A 21,937-nucleotide genomic window follows, 5' to 3' on the forward strand; every position below is an offset into this window, starting at 1 on the left:
TCAGCTTACCACTGAGGCCAGATGAAAGGAAGGCTATGGACAAGGAAGAGATTTTATTTGTGATTTTGAGAAGACAAGTGTAAGGGTTATCATGTGCCCTATGAAAAACAGGAGAAAGCATTACATAATTATAGCCAGTATTCCCATAGGGGATATGTCCATTGGAATAGATAAAAGCAAAGAAGGTGAATAAATTGAGAAGATAAGAATGTCCATGAAGTCACACAGTTGTTGACCATGAACCAAATATTTGTGAAGCCTTCAGTCTAGTCATTCCATCATTCACTCATTCATTAAAACACACACACACACACACACATAAAAAAAACAAAAACCAAACCCAAACCCCAAACCACTTAAGTGCTTACTATGTGCAATTCATTTTGCTAGGCTCAGGACACTTTTCAATACTTGGAGGAATACAAAATCTCATCAGTATGGGTATTCCCTTCAGCGATACTGGTCACAGTGCATTCCTATTGTCTCATCTTGTATGACTGAACCATGTTCTCCTGTCAGTCCACCCTGGGAGGAGAAGGGGATCACCTGACATGCTAGAGGCCTTCCACTACGCCTCTTAAAATTATGTGAACACAAATGGAGCATGATGGTTATCCATCAGTTGTTCCTTGCTTTCACTGCAGGAATGGCCAACCTCAATTTCTGGTTATATATTTCTCTGACGATATCCTTTATAACACTTTCCCTGCCCAACTTCTCCTTGGGAACATGATGCAGCTTGCTCACATCTACCATGCACCTCCTCCTTCACTGTTGTTTGGGTGACTCACAGCTTTAATTTTTCAGTGTCAAGGATATTCCATGATATGCAACCATATGGCATTGGCTGTTGATGTCAAAAAGATGGGCCTTTGTTTTAGGGAGAATCTTGGGGTCATTAAAAGTACTATGCAATTTCCCAAAGGTAATCCATCCTACTCCTTTCTTTTGATTCAGTTCTGGTCCCAGTTCACTCACAGTTTCTTTCCAATACACACCCATATAATGTATATACATGTATATACACACACACACACACACACATATGTATATGTATTGTGTATCTCTCTTTACATATATAATATATATATATATATATAATCTCCATATCTGTATCTGTACATATATATATGTGGGGCAGCTAGGTGGAGCAATGGATAAAGCACCAGACCAAAAGTCATGAAGAACTGAGTTCAAATTTGTCCTTAGACACTTACTAGCTATGTGATGCTAAACAAGTCACTTAGCTTCTATTTGCTTCAGTTTCTTCGTATAAAAAAAAACAGGGAAAATAAAGGAAGATCAAATGTTGTGACAATCAAATGAGATAATAATTATAAAGTGCTCAGCACAGTGCCTGGCACATAGTAAGCACTATGTAAATGTTAACTATTATTATCCTATATTATACTAATTATGATCAATATTATGTATAAATGGATTAGAGATATGAATTATCAATCCTACTGGCATGGTATGGACGATAGGTATTCTTCATCCACTTAGTTTTTCTTGGAATGGACTCTTTTGAGTGATTATAAATCTCATTTAGTAGGCTCTGCAATGTTCTAGGATTTGTTGCAATCAGAATAATCTTTATCTGAAAACAAGATCATATGTAGGACATGACCATCTATAAGGAAGTTTTCCAATTTGTACTTTGTGCTGGGGAGTTTTCATGATAGTGACAAACATCTCTACTGGGCATGTGTCTCATTGTTTTATGCCTTTCTTGATATTAATAATTATAAATAAGTAAGTCTATATTCTAAGCACGTGTTGCCTTTGGCTGTCATATATTTTTGGTTGGCAGAGAGGTAAATGTTTGTTGACTGTGGCAGTTTCTAGGTTATTTTGATCTCCTCCCTGTGGTGATTGATTTATTATCTGCTAAAAATCTCCTGGGAAACAGTGATAGTCTGTGTCAATATTTATTCTTTTATTCACTTCCCATTTTTTGGTGGTGATGGCTTGTTTAAATTAGTCAGGTTGGAATGATCTCAACTGCCTACTATTTCATATTTTTACTTGGTATCAATTTTGATCTATGCGCTAACAATTTTGTGATATGTAAGAGATCAGGCTTTCCCTTTGAGTTTGTTGTTCAGTTGTTTCAGTCATTTCTGACTCTTCATGACCCAATGTGGGGTTTTCTTGGCAAAGATACTGGAATGGTTCGCCATTTCCTTCTCCAGCTCGTTTTACAGATAAGGAAACTGAGGCAAAGGGACTTGTCTAGGGTCACACAGCTAGTAAGTGTCTAAGGCTGGATTTGAACTCATGAAGAGGAGTTTTCCTGACTCCAAACCTGGCAATCTATCCACTACCTGACTGCTCTTCTCTTTGAGAGAGGAGACATTTTTCTTTTCCTTTTCTTTATTGTTTGGGATTGGGGAAGGGCCTTTTTGCAAGCAACAATACAGTCGGTAGCTATTAGAACTTTGTAAAGGTTTGTTTAATTATATCATTACGTATTTTGAAGTCTGGGAGAATATGAATTACTGGATTTGGTTATGAACTGTACCACACAGACTTTTCCCGAGACGTCTTAGTGACAAGGCTCTAGGGAAGGTGTTGTAACTGTTGCTGCTGCTTGTCCTTCGTTCTCTAAGAGGACCATGGCATCGGGAAGGTGATGCCATAACTTGCAAGTGAATTGATTTAAGTGAGGGAGGGCTGTGCAAAGTCACCAGCCTCACTCTCTACCTCTGGAGCTATCTGAGTCCAGTAGTAATATATAGATCAGGACGACTGGAGATGGCCCCCTTTGTGGAAGGTATCCAAAAACAACGTGCTGAGAATCCCCAAATCACTAAAAAGATAGCCAAGATTTAATCTTTGCCAAACACATTCCAGTAGATTTGCTGAGGATGGCAATATTAAAACTGGAGGGAGAGTGTAAGGGTGGGGTTGAAACTACCTCACCAAATTTTAGTGTTGATGTCTTAACTGGATGACAACAAGTTTCAATCAATCAATCATAATCTTAAATGAAGTCAACTGGAATGGATTACACAAGAATTGTGTTTGGATTGGCTGAGAAAACTTGGCCATACTCCAGGTATCATCTATAAATTGTCAACCAGGTTGAGAAAGGAGGATTTTCAGAGATTGGAGCAAGTGTGGCTTTTCAGCACATCTCTGGGGAGAGAACCACTTGGGGAGAAGAGGCCTTGTTTTCAGGCAGGGATAGACCATGTAAACTTCAAAGAGCACATAAGACTCTGGATCTCCCATCTTTCTAACCGATGTCCTAGCCTCCTTCCCAGATCAGCGGGTGGCAGTGTCTGCATAGGGAGCCAAGGACTGATGCTCAAAAGTTTATTACACTTACAGAGAAATTCCCGAGTACTCCATGAATGGGAAAAAAGGATTTCTAACAGCAAGGTGTGGTGAGTCATTCTTTTGCCACGTGGTCTCTTTAAGTTTGAACCTACTTTTCCATGAACTCTGTGTGTACTTGTTGGAGATAGTTATATTCACAGACACAGCAGTTTGTAGGTTTAAGATTTTTTTCTAAATTTTCTTATTGTAAATTAGTAAATGCCCTTCTCTAAAAGCTACTTAAGGAGGGGTGACTAAGTGATTCTCAACTGGTAATATTTGTGGGAAGGGAGAGTACACAGGAATGTGGGCTTCAGCCAATGATATTAGAGAATCTCTCATCTGGGGTAGAGCCCTCGGCTCTAGGAACTTGATTTGTCAGTAGGAATGGGAGTTGATATGGGGCTACTCAGAGCTTTCAAGGGCTATATAACATAGAGCCACAAGATTTATACATATATACATATACACACATACACATACACATATACATATATATGTATATACAAGATAACCTCAGATAAATAGTCACAAGCAGCTAGGGGGCTCAGGAAAGGTTCCCTGAAACTTGAAGGAAATAGGGGATTCCAAGAGGTGGAGAGTATTTTCTCAGCATGTAGGTTGGCCAACATCAAGACGTGAAAAATACTATTAGAAGAACAGTAAGAAGGCCAGTTTGACTACACCACAGTGTGCATGCAGGGGGGTAAAGAATAAGAATGGAAATACAGGAGTCAGATTATAAAGAGTTAGTCAGTTATATAAGAACAGTTATTAAATGCTAGGAATATTAAGTAAGGTAAAAAAAAAAAGCTTTAAATGCCAGAAATATTATCCCCATTTTAGAGTTGATAATACTTGAGACTCAGAGAAATTGTGACTTGCTCATGGTTATATAGCTAATAAGGTAGTCAGAGGTGGAATATAAACCTAGGCCTCCCTGATTATAAGACTAATATTCTATCTACTATACTACACTGTGAAGGATATAAAATTTTTTTTAAATGATCCCTGTCCTCAAAGAGTTTATAATCTAACAAAGATGAAAAGATATGTACACATAATGATAATATAAATTAGACTAACTACAAAAAAAATACAAAATTCTATGAGATGAAAAGAATATGAGAGCACTGTATGCATATACTCTGTGATTTATGATACTTTCCTTTTTTCTCCCCCAATCTCCTCATAGAAGGTGCAAAGAATTAAGAGCCCAGCAGAAGCACAGTGTTATGATGTAATACGGAGAAGGTGGATCTCTACTTTCCTGTCAATGCCAACAAAAGAGATTGCTGAGGGTAAATAAGGGTATTAAAGGGAATAAAAAGAGAGTTTTTAAAAGGAGGCAGGTAAGAAGAAAAGTAAAGGAAGAAGGGCGTGGACTTGAAAACTTGCTGCTTTTGTTCAGCTGTTTTGAAATGTGAGTGTTTAAAGAAAGAATGGAAAGGAATTGATCTTACCAGGGGTATGCTCAGGCTTGCCTTGTGGAAAGGTAGACTTGGGCCCCATAGCATTGTAGCCCTGTATCAGAAGCAGAGGCTGTTGGGATATGTAGTTTTCCCAGGTGGTAATAGAGACTGAAAGATCATGTAACGAAGGAGTCTTGTGGGAAGGAGAAGCCCTGGGGCCTCTCCGTTTCTTCCAAGCTCCAAAGTTTCCTGGCTTCCAGAAGCTCCATCCTTCAGTGATTCCTTCTGCCTGGGAAAACTACACTTCCCAGATGCCTCTGCTGCCAATGTGGAGCTATCGTATTTTAAATAAACAAACCTTCGGGACAAATAGTCTTAGCTCTAGAATCAAATTAAGCTTTTGGAAAGAAAGTCTCCCCCCCCCCTCCCCCAAGCTGCCCTGAGGGAAAGGGAGTGTTGTGGGCACTGGAAAGCGTTCTCAACATGGAGCTGTTCACGGTGAAGCTGGACCATCCCCCCCCCCCACCCCCATCCCTTACCATGTTGTTCCAGAGGGCGATGGCCATCTCTGCGTGTCCCCTCTCAGAGAAGTGGAAACAATCCACAGAGAAGAAGCTCAGGTCTGGGTTTCCTTTCTGTGAGCAAACACAATGGAATTATCTTCCAGGAAAGAGAGAAGTCTCTACGTGAAATGGGCATTCGTCCTATTCACCTGTTCAAGCTTTGAAGCTGAGAAAGATCTGCCCAAGCAATTTAACCATCAACCCATGCATGCTTAGATAAAGCAGAATAAACGTGGGTTTTTGAAGTTTTTCTTTTAATACGTTGGTCTGCATGCTGACCATTTGCATACCACTTGGGTCCTTCCTTCCTGTCCTTCTACACTTTTACCTGGAGAGGGACCAACCATTTGGGTAATGGTTTAAGTCTAACCAAACCAAATAACCACTAAGAGTTTGGCTAGGTAGCTCCTCCACTAAAGATTTCCCCTGCACCAAATCCCTCCCATCATCATCTCCAACCCTGCAGAGAAGCTTGGGGACGTCAATTCAGAAAAATCTGTACTCACATCTAACTTCACAGTCAGGAGAGGACTCTTTGGAGAACAGAGTCCCATGTGACATAATGCACCTGAACAAGGTTACCTCCCTCCACCCCCGAAAAGCCCCCAACTTACATCATCAAATGGGACCACAGTGTTTTGAAAGAATGGCTGCACCACCACAGCGAAGTCCTCCCGCTCCGTGTATTGGTAACTGTAGGTGATCATTGAGCTGCCACTCTGGGAGTGCGGAAAAGAGGCCCCAGATGTCAGCTACCTTCCGTGGCCCCCTGAATCTTCCTGAAGTCTGCTGCCAATCACTTGGGAGCTCTGCTTGCTAATAGCTGATTGGTCAGAGGTTCTTTTACTGCAAAACTTGGATCGGGCTGCTGCCTGTGCCTGGAATACCCTTCCTCCTCACTTCCACCTCTAGGAACCCTTAGCTTCTTTCTTTCTTTCTTTTTTTTTTTTGGTGGCTTGGCTAGGCAATGGGGTTAAGTGACTTGTCCAGGGTCACACAGCTAGTAAATGTTATATGTCTGAGGCCAGATTTAAACTCAGGTCCTCCTGAATCCAGGGCAAATGCTCTATTCACTTCGCTACCTAGCTGCCTTTCCCACCTTAGCTTCTTTCAAGGCTCAGCTGGAGCCCCACCTCCTACCAGGAGCCTTTCCTGATTCTCCTCGTTGTTAGTGCCCCTCACCTCCCCCCCACCAGTGTATTTTTCTGTGGGAGCATTTATTTTTCTGTGATTTGTTACCTTCCCCTAGTAGAATGTAAGCTCCTTGAGGGCAGGGACTGGTCAGACTTTTTGAATTGCATCCTCAGTGCTGACTGCATACAGCAGGTACAGTACTGAATAAATGCTTGCTGACTGAAGCAACTATCAATGTACCCTCGGCAAGTAAGGGCAAAGGTAATATTCAAGGGCAGAAGGGCTGTGGTTTCCATCCCATGAATCGGGTCTGTACAGCTGACCTGGTTGTATGCGTAAATGGTGACCCTTGATCTTTTTTAAAAGATAGAATTTTATTGATATCTTCTGTTTTTCATATTTATCTTTGTAAACCCAACATTTAAAGTGTTGAACTGAGAAACAGGAAGATCTGAGTTCAAATGCTGCCTAAGTTGTAGCTATACTCCTAAAACATACATACTCTTTGACCAAGCAGTACCACTGTTAGGCATATATTCAAAGATGTCAAAAAAGAGAGGGAAAGGAACCATATGCACAAAAATATTTATGACAGTGTTATACATTGTACTGCAGTAAATAATGGGAAATGGGGTGGGTGTATTCATCAATTGAAGAGTGCCTGAACAAATTTAAATCCTGCCTCAAATGGTTTACCAGCTGTGTGACCCTGAGCGCGTCATTTAACCTCTGTCAACCTCATCTGTAAAATGGAGATAATAATGGCTTTTGCCTTAGAAAGTTGTTTTGAGGACAAAATGAAATTACATATGTAAATTGCTTTGTAAACCTTAAAGTGCTATGTAAATGCTGTCTTTTATTGTCGCTGTTATTGTTATTTCCCTGTTAGAAATAATGAATCTAGGGGCAGCTAGGTGGCGCAGTAGATAGATCACTGGCCCTGGAGTCAGGAGGACCTGAGTTCAAATTTGGCCTCAGACACATAGCACTCATTCACTAGCTGTGTGACTCTGAGCAAGTCACAGCCCCAATTGCCTCACAAAAAAAGAAATAATGAATCTAACAGATTCAAAGCAACCTTGGAAGACTTCAATGAATTCATGGAGTGAAGTGAGCAGAACCAGGAAAACAATTTACATGATGATCACAATAATGTAAAAGAAAAGAAAACAACTTTGAAAGACGTTTTAGTGATGAAACATTCCGCCTCCTCCCATCCAATATCTTCACAGAGGGGTGATGGACCAGAGGTGTAGTAAGAGACATATATTTATAGACATAGTCAATTTGTTGATTTTGTGTTTTGTTTCATAATTATTGGTCACAAGAGATCTTTTATTTGAAAGGAGGGGAGTTGTGGGATAGTGAAAGTGATGTAAGAAAAGTGCATCAAGGAAACATTTTAAAACACACAAAAGAGCAGAAGAAAGTTCAGAAGGGGGCATAGCAGGGCAGGATTTGTTCTAGCATGTTAAATTTAATATGCAATTTTAAAACTATACATAATAGAAGTTCACAGTTTTGAATACAGTTTTCTATTTATATGCTGAAATGTTAGACTTTGCTAATATTTGTTAAGTTCAAAATAATAAATAATTTTTTTTTTTAAAAGGCCCAAGTACTAGCAGTAACATGAATATCTATTCCTTGCCCACGTCTCTCTGTGAGAGAAGAACCATGGGGTAGGGGGTGCTGAATGAGATAGAGATTTAACTGCTGTATCATCCTGGGTTCGTGCTGGCAACTAATGTTATTCACTCCATCAGGACCATCACTGGCCTCTCTGCTTTGAGGGGAGTAAGTCTGGGCTGGAGCTACAGGCAGTCAGCAGACTGGGAAGGAGCAGCTGCTACCAGCTGGTGCCCTAAATACCTGAGACTTCTATTAAGGCAGTAAGCAAGAAAAGGGAGTGAGGGATGGAGATAGGCTGGCTACCCCCACCATTTCCCCTGTACACTTTTCAGGCTATGTATGTAGTATCTTTCCATGACATCTTTGTGTCCTCTCTTTCCATTCATTCCATCCATTCCACAGTCATCTTCATCATAAAGGCTAACATTTAAATAGTGTTTAAGGTTTGCAAAATTCTCTCTATACATTACATCAGTGGTGTCAAACTCAAATAGAAACAGGGCCCACTAAACCATATATAAGGATCCCTGTGGGCTACATATTGATATCGAAAACCACATAGTAACATTATCTATGTTTAATTATATTTATTTACTTTGTTAAATATTTCCCAATTACATTTTAATCTCATTCTGGCCATAGTTGGCAGTGGCCTGTTGGGCATATGTTTGATACCTCTGTATTAAATCATTTGATCTTCACAAAATCTTTGTGAGGTAGGTTCTTATTATTATCCCCATTTTACAGATGAGGAACCTGAGCCTGAGAGCAGTTAAATGACTTTCCCAGGGTCACACAGTTGGTAAGTATCTGAGGCAGCATTTGGATTCATATCTTCCTGTCTCCAAGTTCAACACTTTAAATGTTGGATTTACAAAGATAAATATGAAAAAAGTCTTTGCCCTCAAAGGAGCTTATATTCCACTGGAGAAAAAAACATGTCAACAGATAAGCATATAAATATATATGTATATGTAATAACAATATGTTATATATGCACATATTATGTCAACATAAATAGGTTATCTTTAATTACTAATAAACTATCTAATTATAACATAATTAGTAATTAACATATACATACATACACATATATTTGTTCCAGATATGCGATCCATTGGTATAGGTAACTACTCCCCAGGGAGGAAACTCCCTCTGCTGATGCATAGCAGCAACTGCTGTTCTTCCAGGAGGAAGCCCTGCAGAGTTCACTGTCAGGATGCATGTGTCTGTCAAAGGTGGGGCCGGAACCAGGTGTTCCTAACTCAGAGGCAGGCTCCCTGTTCACTGTACCCTGCTACTTTCCTTTGCAACATATACAACTTATATACCAAGTACCTAGGAAGATTAATTAATTAATTATTTAGATCGGGGGAGCAATGATTGAAAAGGGGAGTATGATTACCTTTAAAAAATCTGCCACTTTAACCAGGTTTCACCTGATGGGTGTAGGGACATATGTGTAGTAGCATTGGCCAGGCCTCACCCTTGCTAGAATCAAAGTTTCAGAGCTGAAAAGAACCTTGGAGATCTTCTAGTCCAGGGGTGGGGAACCTGCAGCCTCAAGGTCACATGTGGCCTTCTAAGTCCTTGGATGTAGTCTTTTGACTGAGTCCAAGTTTTACAGAACAAATTCTTTTATTAAGGATTTACTTTACATTAGACGGGACGGAGGCCCAGAGAGGTTAAGTCATTTGTTCAGAATTTCACAGGACTGACAAAGAGCTGTCCTAGAATTCTCACCGGGTCCCCCGACTCCAGACTCAGCACTTATCCTTTCATGCTGCCTTAAGGATGGGTCTGCTCTCAAAAATATTTCTTGGACAGATAACTTGGGTCTTTCCTCATATGATTAAGGAACTATTCATTCCTGGGACAGGGAAAAGGGAAAAAACAGTGAAAGAAAAGTTTGGAAGCTTACCTGGAATTCTCTATTAATGTTCTTCATTTCTTGCAATTCAGAATTATCCAGGGAACGTCCAAAGCAAGGGCAAATGGATCTGTGGAGTAAGAAGCCCTGAGATAAAGAGTTCCACCAAACCCAAGTCCAGGTTAGCTGGTCCCCAGCCTGGCTTTGTCTCACTCAAGAGGCTGATATCTCCACCATAAAGAAGATGCCGATTTCTACCACACTCCTCCCCAGACGGTTTCCTGTCCCACTTTCCCCTGAACTCTACTAGTTTAGGGACTTGCTGATGGTATGTTTGGCCACGTACTCAGTCGTCACTTCACATTTTTCCCCTTTTATCTGGCGTAGACTGACCAACTCCATAATTTCTACCACGTTGATGAAGGTTCGAGGCAGCTGTAGGAGATACAAGAATGGGCTCTGTTGATTCTCCAAGAATGGCAAGAGGAATGGGGAAAGAATCTTACGGAATCACAGAATTTGAGAACTGGAAAGGATCTTGGAGATCATGGAATCATAGATTTAGAGCTGAAGGAATCTTAGAGGTCATTTAGTAAAACTCTTTATGTTATAGATGAAGAAACTAAGGCTCAAAGTCACACAGTTAGCTCCTGCCAAAATGAGTTGCTGGACTCCCAAGTTAGGTGTTCTTTTTACTGTGTAATAATTTTAATGGGAGGCAGAATAGCAACTATAGGGATGTTCGGTTTTAAAAAAAATAAGTTTTTCAAAGAAAATGAAAATATTGATGTAAAACATTTTAAATGAGATTATTAAATAGTTATTTTTCAATAGCAGCAAAACACCCCTCTGTGCAAAGACACAACTATTCATGAAATTAAGTCTAATAATAATAATAGCTCACATTTATATAGTATTTTATAATACACAAAGTATTTTTCTTATAACACCCTAGTGAGGTAGGCAGTACAATTAGCATTATCCCTACTTTCTAGATAAGGGAACCAAGGCTCACAGTATTTCCATAATTTACCCATGATCACATGGCTAATCTCTTCCATAACTCATCCACCTCCCACACCTTCCAAGATAGTCCTCTAACACAGTTCTTACCGTGTCACCGTCTACTTAAGAAATTTCAATGTTTCCTCATTGTCTTTAGATTAAAATACAAACTCCTCTGTTGATCATTTGAACCCCTTCCTAGTATGGCTTCCATCTATCTTTGCAAGGCTGATTGCAGCATTCCATCTGGAACCTCTAGATTCCCTCTAGGTGTGGCTCAGCATTCCATCTGGAACCTCTAGATTCCCTCTAGGTGTGGCTCAAATTCTATCTTCTTTCAGGGGCTTCTTCCATAGTTGTTCATGCCCCCCACCATCACTGTGGATTTATTTCACCCATATCCTGTATTTGCTCATGTGTAACATGTTGCCCCCCTAACATAATGTAAGCTCTTTAAGGCAAAGTACGTATTTAGTAAAAGCTTGCTGATCAATGGATTGAGAAATGGCAGAGTCAGATTCAGAGCAGTCTTCTGACTCTGGGTCCAGGACTATTTTCACTACCTAACAGTGAGTCTATTTTCTATTCATATAATATTTGAAATAACATATTCATGTAACTTTTAAAAAGGAAGAGGGAGGTGAAGATTGAGTCACTTGCAAAACCCAATATTTTAAATAGTTCATGTTGATTTGGCTGAAAGAAGTATTTTTAAAATCCCCATCTATGACTAAAATAGTTAAAACACACAAAAAAATCCATAACTAATTTTGTGGTAGCTGACACACAGATCATGCTTTTACATTGGCCAAGTGTTTCTGATGCATTTTAAAAATTTGAGCCTCACAGCAAGCTCATGAGGCGGATATTACAGATATTATTATTATTATTATTGATAATTTATAGAGGAGGAAATAAAAGCTCATGGTTAAGTGACTTGCCCATTATCACACAGTTAAGTATCAGAGGGAGGATTTGAACCTAGATCTTCCTGTCCTCAAGTCCAGCCTTCTATCCATTTCAACATGCTGACCATGAATCATGGGATCACAGAGTTAGAGTTTGAAGGGACCTCAGAAACCCTTCAGTCCAATCCCCTCACTTTTAAAAATTTAATTTAACTTGTTTTTGAGACTGGTTTTTCTTATCTTGCCCAGTCTGAAAGTATAGTGGCCACTTACAAGCCCAATCCCACTATTGATGGTACAAGGAACTTTGATCTGTTCTAACTTGGGCTGATTTGTGCCTCCTTAGGCAGTTTGTTGGACCCCAACTCCAAGCGTTTACCATGTTGGTAATAGAATGAGTGCAGACAACAAACTGGCTTAGCCCATTGTAGCTCATAACTCCTGAATATACAGGCAATCCTCTAACCTTGGCCTTCTAGTAGCTGGGATTATAATCACTCTCCCGACCAGCAACCCCCTCAATTTACATACGAAGATACTGAAGTCTATGGAGGTTAAGTGATTTGCCTAAGATCACATAGGTTGTGTCAGACACAGTTTCTGAACCCAGGCCCCTCTGGGGGGGCTCTTTCCAGTTGTCATGTGTTTTCTGTCGAGGAAAATAGATAAGGGTATGCAATATTGTTGTTTCATCAAATAAAATAATTTGGATGACTATTGTTTTTAGGGGTGTAGGTTGTTCTATTAAAACAAGGCAAAAATCCCTCAACTATCCTCTACTGACCTGTCGAATTGTAGCTAGCTCACTGTCCATGACTTCAAAAGCATCTTCTCAAATTAATTTTGGCAAATAAAGTAAGTACATCATCATTGTTTTCTGCTGGACATGGAAAATTCAGCTGGAAAAAAGTCAGATATTCTAAAAATGAGATGGGTCTACATATCTAATTTGGAAATTACATGAAAATAACAAGAAGGTACTTTCTATAGAAAAAAAAAACAGTGAGCTTTTCTTTTGTTTTTCTTGGCTAGGCCATGGGGTTAAGTGACTTGTCCAGGATCACACAACTAGTAAATGTTTGTGTCTGAGGCCACATTTGAACTCAGGTCCTCCTGAATCCAGGGCTGGTGCTCTATCCATTGTACCACCTAGCTGCCCCCAATAGTGAGCTTTTCTAAGGTGCAGGTTAAAGCAGTGTTGGCTGGCCAACGTGATAGGCAGGCTAGAAGACAGACAGGAGGGCACCAGTTTCATGCTCTGTTCCATTCCTTAGGAATCCACTAAGATGGAGGTGGTGGTTGGGGTGGCATATGATTAGAGTTGAAATGGATTTAGAAGAATGACTCTTAATTGCAATGTATGCAAGGCCAACTATACAGGCATACATAATGATATGATGAATGCCTGCAAACATCTCCCTTTCCACCTCACCCATATCTTCTGTCATCATTGATGATTAACATTTTTCTATTAGAGGGTAGATTTCTGAGCTCATAACTCACATATGCAAACAACCTTATTATGCTAGGTCTCAAGAATTTGTGCTCTTTATTTTGAATTATTTTATTAGATCTCATTTTAGGACAGCCCTGTGTTGGTCAATTTAAATAGGGTGGAAAGATAGGTCCAGAGTTGGGGCACTGCCTAGGAGAAAGGACATCTCAAGTTGAAGGATGCTGAAACTGGAGATGGAAAGGACCAGAAGATAATCACCACCTACTTGACAAGGGCCAAGACTAGGCTTGTATATGGGGCTCTTCTGCAGGGGCTGCCTTGAAGTAGGTCACTAAACCCAGTCATTTAATCTGGAAAACTGGGTTTCAAGCCTTGAAGTTCATGGCAAATCAGCTGACAAAATTAGGTCCCTTGTAGGCCCATAAAGCTGATTTTAGGGATTTGTAGCTGACTCATAGGTTTTTTTTTCCCCATGTAAAAAGTGACTAGTTCACTTAAAACAAATGAGTCACAGTAGAAGAGTGGGGTTATTTCTTTGAATTGTTTCATCACATCCCTTGAGCCTAGCATGGTCAGGGAACTATTTAGGTCAGTAGATACTAGGGGAGTAAATATTCTCCTTCTATGAAAAATGTCTCTACCAAAGTTGAGGAGAGGTTACATGTGCAAAGAGGGAATTAGTAATTAGGATTCAATTCAATAAATGTTTATTAAACGCCTTCTATGTGCCAGGTACTGTGCTAGGCACCAGGGATACAAGACAAAGAATGAAACAATAATGCTTCTCAGGGAGCTTACATTCTACTGGGTTGGGTGGGGCTCCAGGGTTCAGATGTATATGTGTTGGGGGGATGAAAGATTGGGATTAAAAGAGTACAGCATGAACAAAAGAGATCAGCTATTTTATGGGGACTCAAGGTGGATTGACAATTAATTCTATGGAGGCAGTAAGAAGTCAAAATAGATGAAGAGTCAAGTTACATACCAGGGAATAATGACAGTCAATCATGACACTGGAAAAAATGCAATTTCTCTTGCAATAAAAAAAATGCACATATTGGGAGTTTTAAGATATTGCATCTACCTATTGCAGTAGATGTTAACAGTGTATCCTTTGTACTCGAAGAAGATCAAATGACATCATGATGTTGAGGTCAAGGTACAGTGTGTTTGACTGCGGCTGATCAGACCAATATGAGCTCAGAAAGTTCTACCACAGATCGGGCACCAATAGTCCATTTCAACATTTGGGATGGAGATGTCTCTAGATCTGCCCATTTCATATTTCCTTTATAGTAAAATGAAATTAAAATGGTGAAATGTAAAATCGGTAGGGCCATGTGGAAGAGATGCTTTTTTGGTAGCATTAAAAATTGAGTCTTTCTGACTTGTATGGACTGATGCTAAGTGAAGTGAGCAGAACCAGGAGAACATTATACACAATAACAGCCACATTGTGCGATGACTAACTTCGATAGACTTAGCTCTTTTCAGCAATGCAAGGATCTAAGATATCTCCAGGTCTCATACTGGAAAATGCTATCCACATCCAGAGAAAGAACTATGGAGTTGGAATGAAGATTGAAGCATGCTATTTGCTCTTTTTTTTTTCTCTTCTATTTTGTTTTGTTTCTTCTTTCTTCTGGTTCTAATTCTTTTTTACAACATGACTAATGTGAATATATGTTTAATAGGAATGAATATGTAGAGCCTATGTCAGATTGCACATCATCTTGGGGAGGGAGGCAGGGAGAGAAGGGGAGAAAATTTAAAACTCAAAAGCTTATGGAAGTGAATGTTGAAAACTAAAAATAAATTTATAAAAGAAAAAAAAGGAAAAAAATGAGTCTTTCTGGAGGATAACCTAGCAATGGGTAGTAAGAGTTGTAAAACTATTTATGTTCCTTGAGTTGATAATGATTTTTGAGGATAAATCTCAAGGAAATAACTCAACAATCACACACAATGTATGCATGTACCAACACTTGTAAAGAACGGAAGATAATTTGGAGTGACTATTTAGAATAGTTAAATGTTTATTACTTTTACCCTTATAAAATTGCTTATATTCATATATCATCATCATCATCATTATCATCATCATCATCATCACTGAAATTGAATTACTCATAATATTAGGTCATTCTGCCTAAATTTCCTTACCTCTTAGTGTCTAAGTCATGGTACAAAGTACTTTTTTGAGTGTCTTGTACCCAACTCCTCAATTTCAGTGAGTGAGCTCTTCCCTGTGGACTCTGCTGTCTTTGTACCATACCTTTTGCTATCTATTACTCTGAGCATGTGTGGGTAGAGAAATAAATTAACTGTAGCTCCATAGTCCTTCTTTTATAGTTTCTAAAATGAGACATGCGTGGAACTCTTCTCTGCCTTTGCCGTGCTTTGCCTGATGCATGGAGTGCCCTCCCTTTTTCTCTTTGCCTATTGAGCTCTTTCTTCTTCTCCTCCAAATAAAAATAGCACTAAATGCGTACTATGTGAGTCATTGTCCTAGTTCTCTCTGTGGACATAAAGATGAGTAAGACAGGGGCAGCTAGGTGGCATAGTGGATAGAGCACCAGCCCTGGAGTCAGGAGGACTTGAGTTCAAATTCAGCCTCAGACACATAACACTCGCTAGCTGGGTGAGTCTGGCCAAGTCACTTGACCTCAATTGCCTAGCCAAAAAAAAAAAAAAATGAGTAAGACAGTTTCTGCCCCCAAGGAAGCTACTTCACTCCAAGGTATTAGTGCTTACCTCTTCAAATCTTAACTAGGAAATCTTCCTCATAAGCCACAATCTTCCTCTTAAAGCTCACCTAGCACTTTGTTTTGCGTCTCAGTGCATGTGCATTACAGCTACCTGCATTGATGCCTTATTTCCCTGCAGCCCCTTGAGGGCAGGGACTATGTCTTATCTAAATTTTATATCTCCTTCCAATGTATAGCAGAGTAGTTAATAAATATTTGTTCTATTATCTCCCTATCCATCCCTCTTTCATTCCAGTCATCTGTCATTTGCATCTGTTCCCCCTAGTCTTCCCAATCCTCCCTGTCAAATCACTGTTCTTCATTTTTCATGGCCCCAAGCTCATGTTTTTTGTATAGGGGCGTCTGGTAGCTTGGATTAGTATATTATTTAAGCCTAGTCTAGGGTGCTTTGGGAGGAGTGGTCCAGGTCAGGTTGTGAGATATGACTAAAGATACATTAAATCTTGCAGCAGCAGCAGCAGCAGCAACAATTGATTGCCAAAACAGAGATAACTTTGTTCAGCAATCCACTGATTATCAATAACAAGTCAGGCATAAAACAAGGAGAAGCACGCTCATGAAAGGTGTTTGTTACTGTCCTGGCAAATGTACAGCATAGAATACAAAAAGAAGGATCTCTCCTATGTAGCCACTCCTTCCAGTATCACAGACCTCAACTCAGCTATGCCTTCTTACCTTGCACAACTCTTGTCTTCCTTATCTTCCCATAAGTCCTCTGTGGGGGTGGACCTGATGGGTGAAGGAAGGCTTTCCTCTATAGAGGTCCAGTGTAGCCAGCCCTAATCGTCTGTCCATTTGTCAGCCTTCGTTCTTCTTACACAATAAATCCACTCCCTGTTCTATATCTCTTTAACATCTCTCCTTGTGTAAATCATTGTGGGTAATACACTACAACCAGTTGATGGCCACTGTCCACCCATACCCTTTAGCATTCTTACAATTCTGATTCTTCAGAGATTCCATGATTTGTAGCCATCTAGTGTCATGGGAAGAATATGGATATTGACAAAGATGGGTTTTTGTTTCAAGAAGTAGCTTAAGGTTGTCAAAAGGACTGCACAATTTCCCATATGCAATCTAACCTGTCATCTTCCTACCCTACAACGGCTCATTATCCATCTGCAGGGTTTTTCCAAGATACACGTACTGAAGGACTAGTTCTATTGGTTGTCCATTCAACTATATGTCAAAGACCAGACAATGAGCATCCGCTTGGTTTTTCCCATGTGAATGACTAGGATGAACCCTTTTAGAGATTTCCTCTAGAAATTATTGAGAAAACTTTGAAACATTTTAGAATTTGATACAATCAATATTACAAATAGGAAAATCAAATTTGTATTCCATGCTGGACTTTTGCCAGGAGAGTGGCAAACATGTTAGTGGCATGTGTCTCCTTGTTTTATGCCTGATTTGTAATTGATAATGGTGGATTGTTGAACAAAGTGGTCTCTGTTATATATTTCAAGGAATCCTCTATGATACTAACACATTAGTGGTCAAATGCATTTTTGCAGTCAATGAATTTAATAAGTACAATAAGTGGGATCCTGTATTCTCTATATCTTTCATCATTTGTAAAGAGGTAGTCTCCTAGAGATTATCATTTAAGAATACCTGACTATTCATTCTTATGATTTCATTAAAGATGCTATTATTGTTTTTACAAAAGGAAATCATCCTCCAAAGGAATTTATAAAGATTTTTTAGAAGGTCTGTGAGTAGGCAGTTTTTAATGTTCTTTCAATCATCCTTTTTGGTAGCAATCCCTATACTCCAAATTGGTGCTGCCCTTAGTTGTCATGTCTCTCCACTTGGTGAGGAGACAAATTATTTGTTGGCTGAAGTGATTCGGGGGCTTTTATGTTCTCAATCAATTATCAATTAAACTTCCTCAGGAAATGGTGATGGTCTACATCGATCATGGATGTAGAGCTAGAAGGTATCTCAGATGAAGTCCAAACTCCTCTTCATGAGGAAACTGAGGCCCACCATATTTAAGTGAATGGCTCAAGGTCACATGAGTGCTAAGCATCAGAGGTGGGATTTAACCCAGGACCTCTGACTCTTGAGTCAGTTCTTTCTTCAAAGCCAAACATCAAACCAAAAGTGTTCTTTCTTCTGAATCAAACAACATGCTGGCTCCAGGTCTGTTTTTTTTTTTAATCTGTTTCCTAATTTTTGGCAGCAGTAGCTTATTTGAGTAGGCCAGATCAAAGCTGTTTTAACATCTTCTCAACTACATACTTTCTTCTACTTTGATTTTGTTTTTGACTTTTGCTCTAACAAATTGATGGCTTGATTGTACACAAGTAGTTGATTTGGAAGTAACTTCTACAATGGTAACCAGTCATTTCCTGTCTGTTAAGATATAGTTAGTTTCATTTTTTTTTTTTTTGGCATTCTCTTCTTGAAGCAAGTATTCATTAAATATAAGTATTTGGCCTCCTTTGTTTCTTGACCCTGATCCATTATTTTCCAGAACACTTTTTGATGTCATCGCCTATATTCACTTCTGTATTCAAATTACCAAGACAAATGCAAACACACAAATGGATTTGCAGTCTCCTAGACTGGAAGTTCCCTCCAATGATGCAATTTGCAAACCTTTCAAGATTGCCCGTCTTGGGTGATTATTGTCTACTTCCTTCTAGCAGTTTGCTGTGGGGAGGTCAAGCAAGAGAAAAAGGAGGGTCCACTTAATATGCTGGAGACCTTCCTCACTTCACCCTGGCACTGTGAAAGAACCAGTGGAGCCACTGGCCATCAGCCTGCCATCTTTCACCTTTACCATATGACTATTCCATTTTCTCTTCCTACCATATAGCTCCTCAATAATGTGAGGGAATACTCATGGGAGCATAGCTTACTATCTACAGAGACATGCAGGTACCCTTTGTTATAACTGGGCTCTCTTGCCTTAGGGAAGGGATTCTTAACTTTCTCATGTCGTGTCATGGACTCCTTTGGAAAACTGATAAAGCCTAGGGTTCCTTTCTAAGAAGAATGTTTTTAAATGTATAAAATAAAATATATGGGCTTACAGGAAATAAACAGCAGCTTTTACCTCTTTGTAGAAGATGTCCAGTGCTTGTTGGAGGGACTGTGTGTAATTTTTCACCGAGTGGGCCTCCTGCAGGGAAAGAGATGGAGAGGTCACCTGTTAAATGATCATCCTCTATGAGAAGGAAAAGAGAAAGACCCAAGTACTATAACACATTTGGACTCAATGCTCTGTGATGCAGGGCAGTTCAAAGGAATGCACAACTTGGGTTTTAGAAAGAAGATAGCAAGTTTTCATTAGGTTTGAATTCAGAAGTCCTGGGCACAGTGTGTACGTTCAATAAATATTTGTTGGTTGATTCAGTAACTGTCCCACTGCTCTTGGGGGCAGGAGGTGTCAGGTAAGCACAGAAGAAGGCTGTAGATCTGTGGCAGCTAGGAGTGAATTTGATGGAGAGAGGAAAAAACAGCTTCCAGAAGGGTAGGAGAAGGCCATCTGCTTTATTCTCCACAATTTTCTAGCACTCAGTGTGAACAAGACCTCGGCGCCCTTTTCACCACCTTTGTGTATATATGGTTGTGGTTTCTCCTTCATTCTTGAAAAGGATCATGACTTCAGGGAGGTGATGCCATGATATGCAAGTGAATTGGATTTAAGTGAGGGAGGACTGTGCAAAGTCACCAGCCTCACTTTCTCTTCTGGAGTCTTCTGGGTCCAATGGCCCAGCCAATAGATCAGGACAACTAGAGATGGCCCAGCTTCCCCACTTTTTCTTACTCTAGGATTAATCAGAGAGAGAGGGAGCATTTATGCATGTAGTGAGGTGGGGTGGGAGATAAAAAAGAGACTGAACAGATACCAATCTGCTGTCTAGTGGGCAGGACCTGGCAAGAAAGTAGTTGCTGTTACTTCAGGAAAGGGCGTTGAGTATGCTGCTTTTTTGTAGGTGCTAGGGCTGGCTTGTTTCCTGAAACTAGGCCTGATGCCTTTATATCCCTAACCCGATCCTGGTATATCTACACAGAGGGTTCCATCTTTGTTTTTCTCCACTCCTCCAACACTTCCTAGGGCCTGCTAGAACCAGGAACCAAGGGATTGAGGAGACAAGTGTGGGATCAGAGGGTTCCCTAGTGGCAAGGGTCTGCAAAGGGAAGCCAAAAACCAAATCTGAGATCTGAGTTGAATGGGCCAGGGAATGGAATATTGCTTACTTAAGGAATTGAGCCCATTCCCTCCAACTGGTTTGGACTAAGTTTACACCTACTGGTGGCAGCATTGGAGTGTTTCTGATAAATGCTAAGGAACTAGGGTTAGAGTTTAATATATTCTGCTGGTGTTCCTTGGTCACTAGTCACACAAATGGGTATCTTCAGAGACTTAGAACATAGGGTCATATATTTGGTGCTATAAGTACTTAGAGGGCACCTCATCCGGTCTCTTTATTTTACAGTAGGTGATTGTATGCCTGTCGTTTGAACCCAGGTCCTCTGATACCAAATCCAGGGCTCTTTCCATTACTCCCCAGAGTTACTGACACATTATGGTCAAGGAGGTAGGTGTCTGTACAAGAAATCTGCCCTTTCCTTCATTTGTTGTTCATTCAACAAGCATTTATGAAGTACCTACTATATATTCCCCCTCCCATGTGAGGCTTTCTCCTGATCTCTCTAGTTGCTTCCCTGTCCCCTCTGAAACTACTTTATACATATTTTGTATCTCCTTATTTATTGCATGTTGCTTTAAAAGGCAAGTTTCTTGAGGGAAGGTACCATTTAATTCCTAGAACCTAAAACAATGCCTGTCACATAGTAGGTGCTTCATATGTAAGGGAGGTTGGATGTGGTTTTTGCCTTCCCTTAACCTCTCCCCTCCATTGGTGTAGTAACAGAATAGAGTCACACACCATAAGGTTTTAAGGTATTAACAAATTGTAACACCCTCAGATCCCTTTATGAGGTATGAACACCACTCTGATTGAGTTAAGAAGGGAACAAGTTGATTGAGCAAACAAATTAGTCATGCCTTTGGGGATTTTAAATAGCTAAGACCTGGATGAATTTCAGCAGTTTGAGAGTGGGAGAGATTGCAAGCTGGGAATTGCTTGTGGAAGGGGGAGGGATGTGAAAGGGAATTTCTCCAGGCCATGTAGCTTTGAAGGGGACTTCCTGGGCCAGGAAGTGACATTGCAGATATTGCGTCCAGTGGGGAACAGAGATAAACACTGGAGACAGAATGGATACAGAGACAGTCACCCATGAGAAGAACTATTGTCAAAGAGCATAATTTCTGGCAGTACACTCTTGAATCCTAAGAATAGTTGTCTCTCTAGGGTTCTAAGTTGTGAGTTTGAGTGTAAGTTGAGGGATGACTCTAGAGGGGGTGCTACATATAAATGCTTTTTGGTTGATAAGAACATTCCCTGCCCTCCAGGAGCTCATATTCTCCTGGTAAAAACATGTACATTTCCAGATGCTACAGGGAGAGCCTGGAATCATTAGAACTGCAGCATCTCATAGCTGGAAAGGACCTCAGAGGTTATCTAATCTATTTTATATCTTCCTACCAATCTCCAAGGACTTGTAGAGTCTAACTAAACTCCAATCATCTTGGGTGAATGATAGTGATAGAATGTGTAGAACACCTTGTACCTACTAGGTGATCAATTAGTGTTTATAGAATTGAATTTGTAAATATGAAAGGGCTTTGAAAAACTAAGACATCAAGGATAATTAGTATTATTATCAAGCTCCCACACAGGCTCTTTACAAATGATGACTAATAATGTGACTCCTCTTTGTGACCAGCCACATATTAGCTACTCCTCTTAGACTGTATCTTGAGAATGACTATACCCCTGCCCT

The 21,937-nt window shown here is 40.0% G+C and overlaps 1 protein-coding gene across 1 annotated transcript in view; it reads right to left on the minus strand.

The window, feature by feature from the left end:
* The window catches only part of PLB1 (phospholipase B1), a 177,337-nt gene that overhangs the window by 12,444 nt on the left and 142,956 nt on the right, over positions 1 to 21,937 (minus strand). The window contains exons 51-55 of the mRNA XM_027850366.1: positions 19,140 to 19,205; positions 10,282 to 10,370; positions 9,987 to 10,065; positions 5,914 to 6,018; positions 5,276 to 5,371 (exon numbers count right to left, since the gene is read on the minus strand). Coding sequence (XP_027706167.1) covers positions 5,276 to 5,371; positions 5,914 to 6,018; positions 9,987 to 10,065; positions 10,282 to 10,370; positions 19,140 to 19,205 — 435 coding nt within the window. The remainder of the gene's footprint in view (positions 1 to 5,275; positions 5,372 to 5,913; positions 6,019 to 9,986; positions 10,066 to 10,281; positions 10,371 to 19,139; positions 19,206 to 21,937) is intronic.

This window comes from Vombatus ursinus, unplaced genomic scaffold (genome assembly GCF_900497805.2).
Source record: "Vombatus ursinus unplaced genomic scaffold, bare-nosed wombat genome assembly UNPS02009062.1, whole genome shotgun sequence".
Classification (NCBI taxonomy): Eukaryota; Metazoa; Chordata; class Mammalia; order Diprotodontia; family Vombatidae; genus Vombatus; species Vombatus ursinus.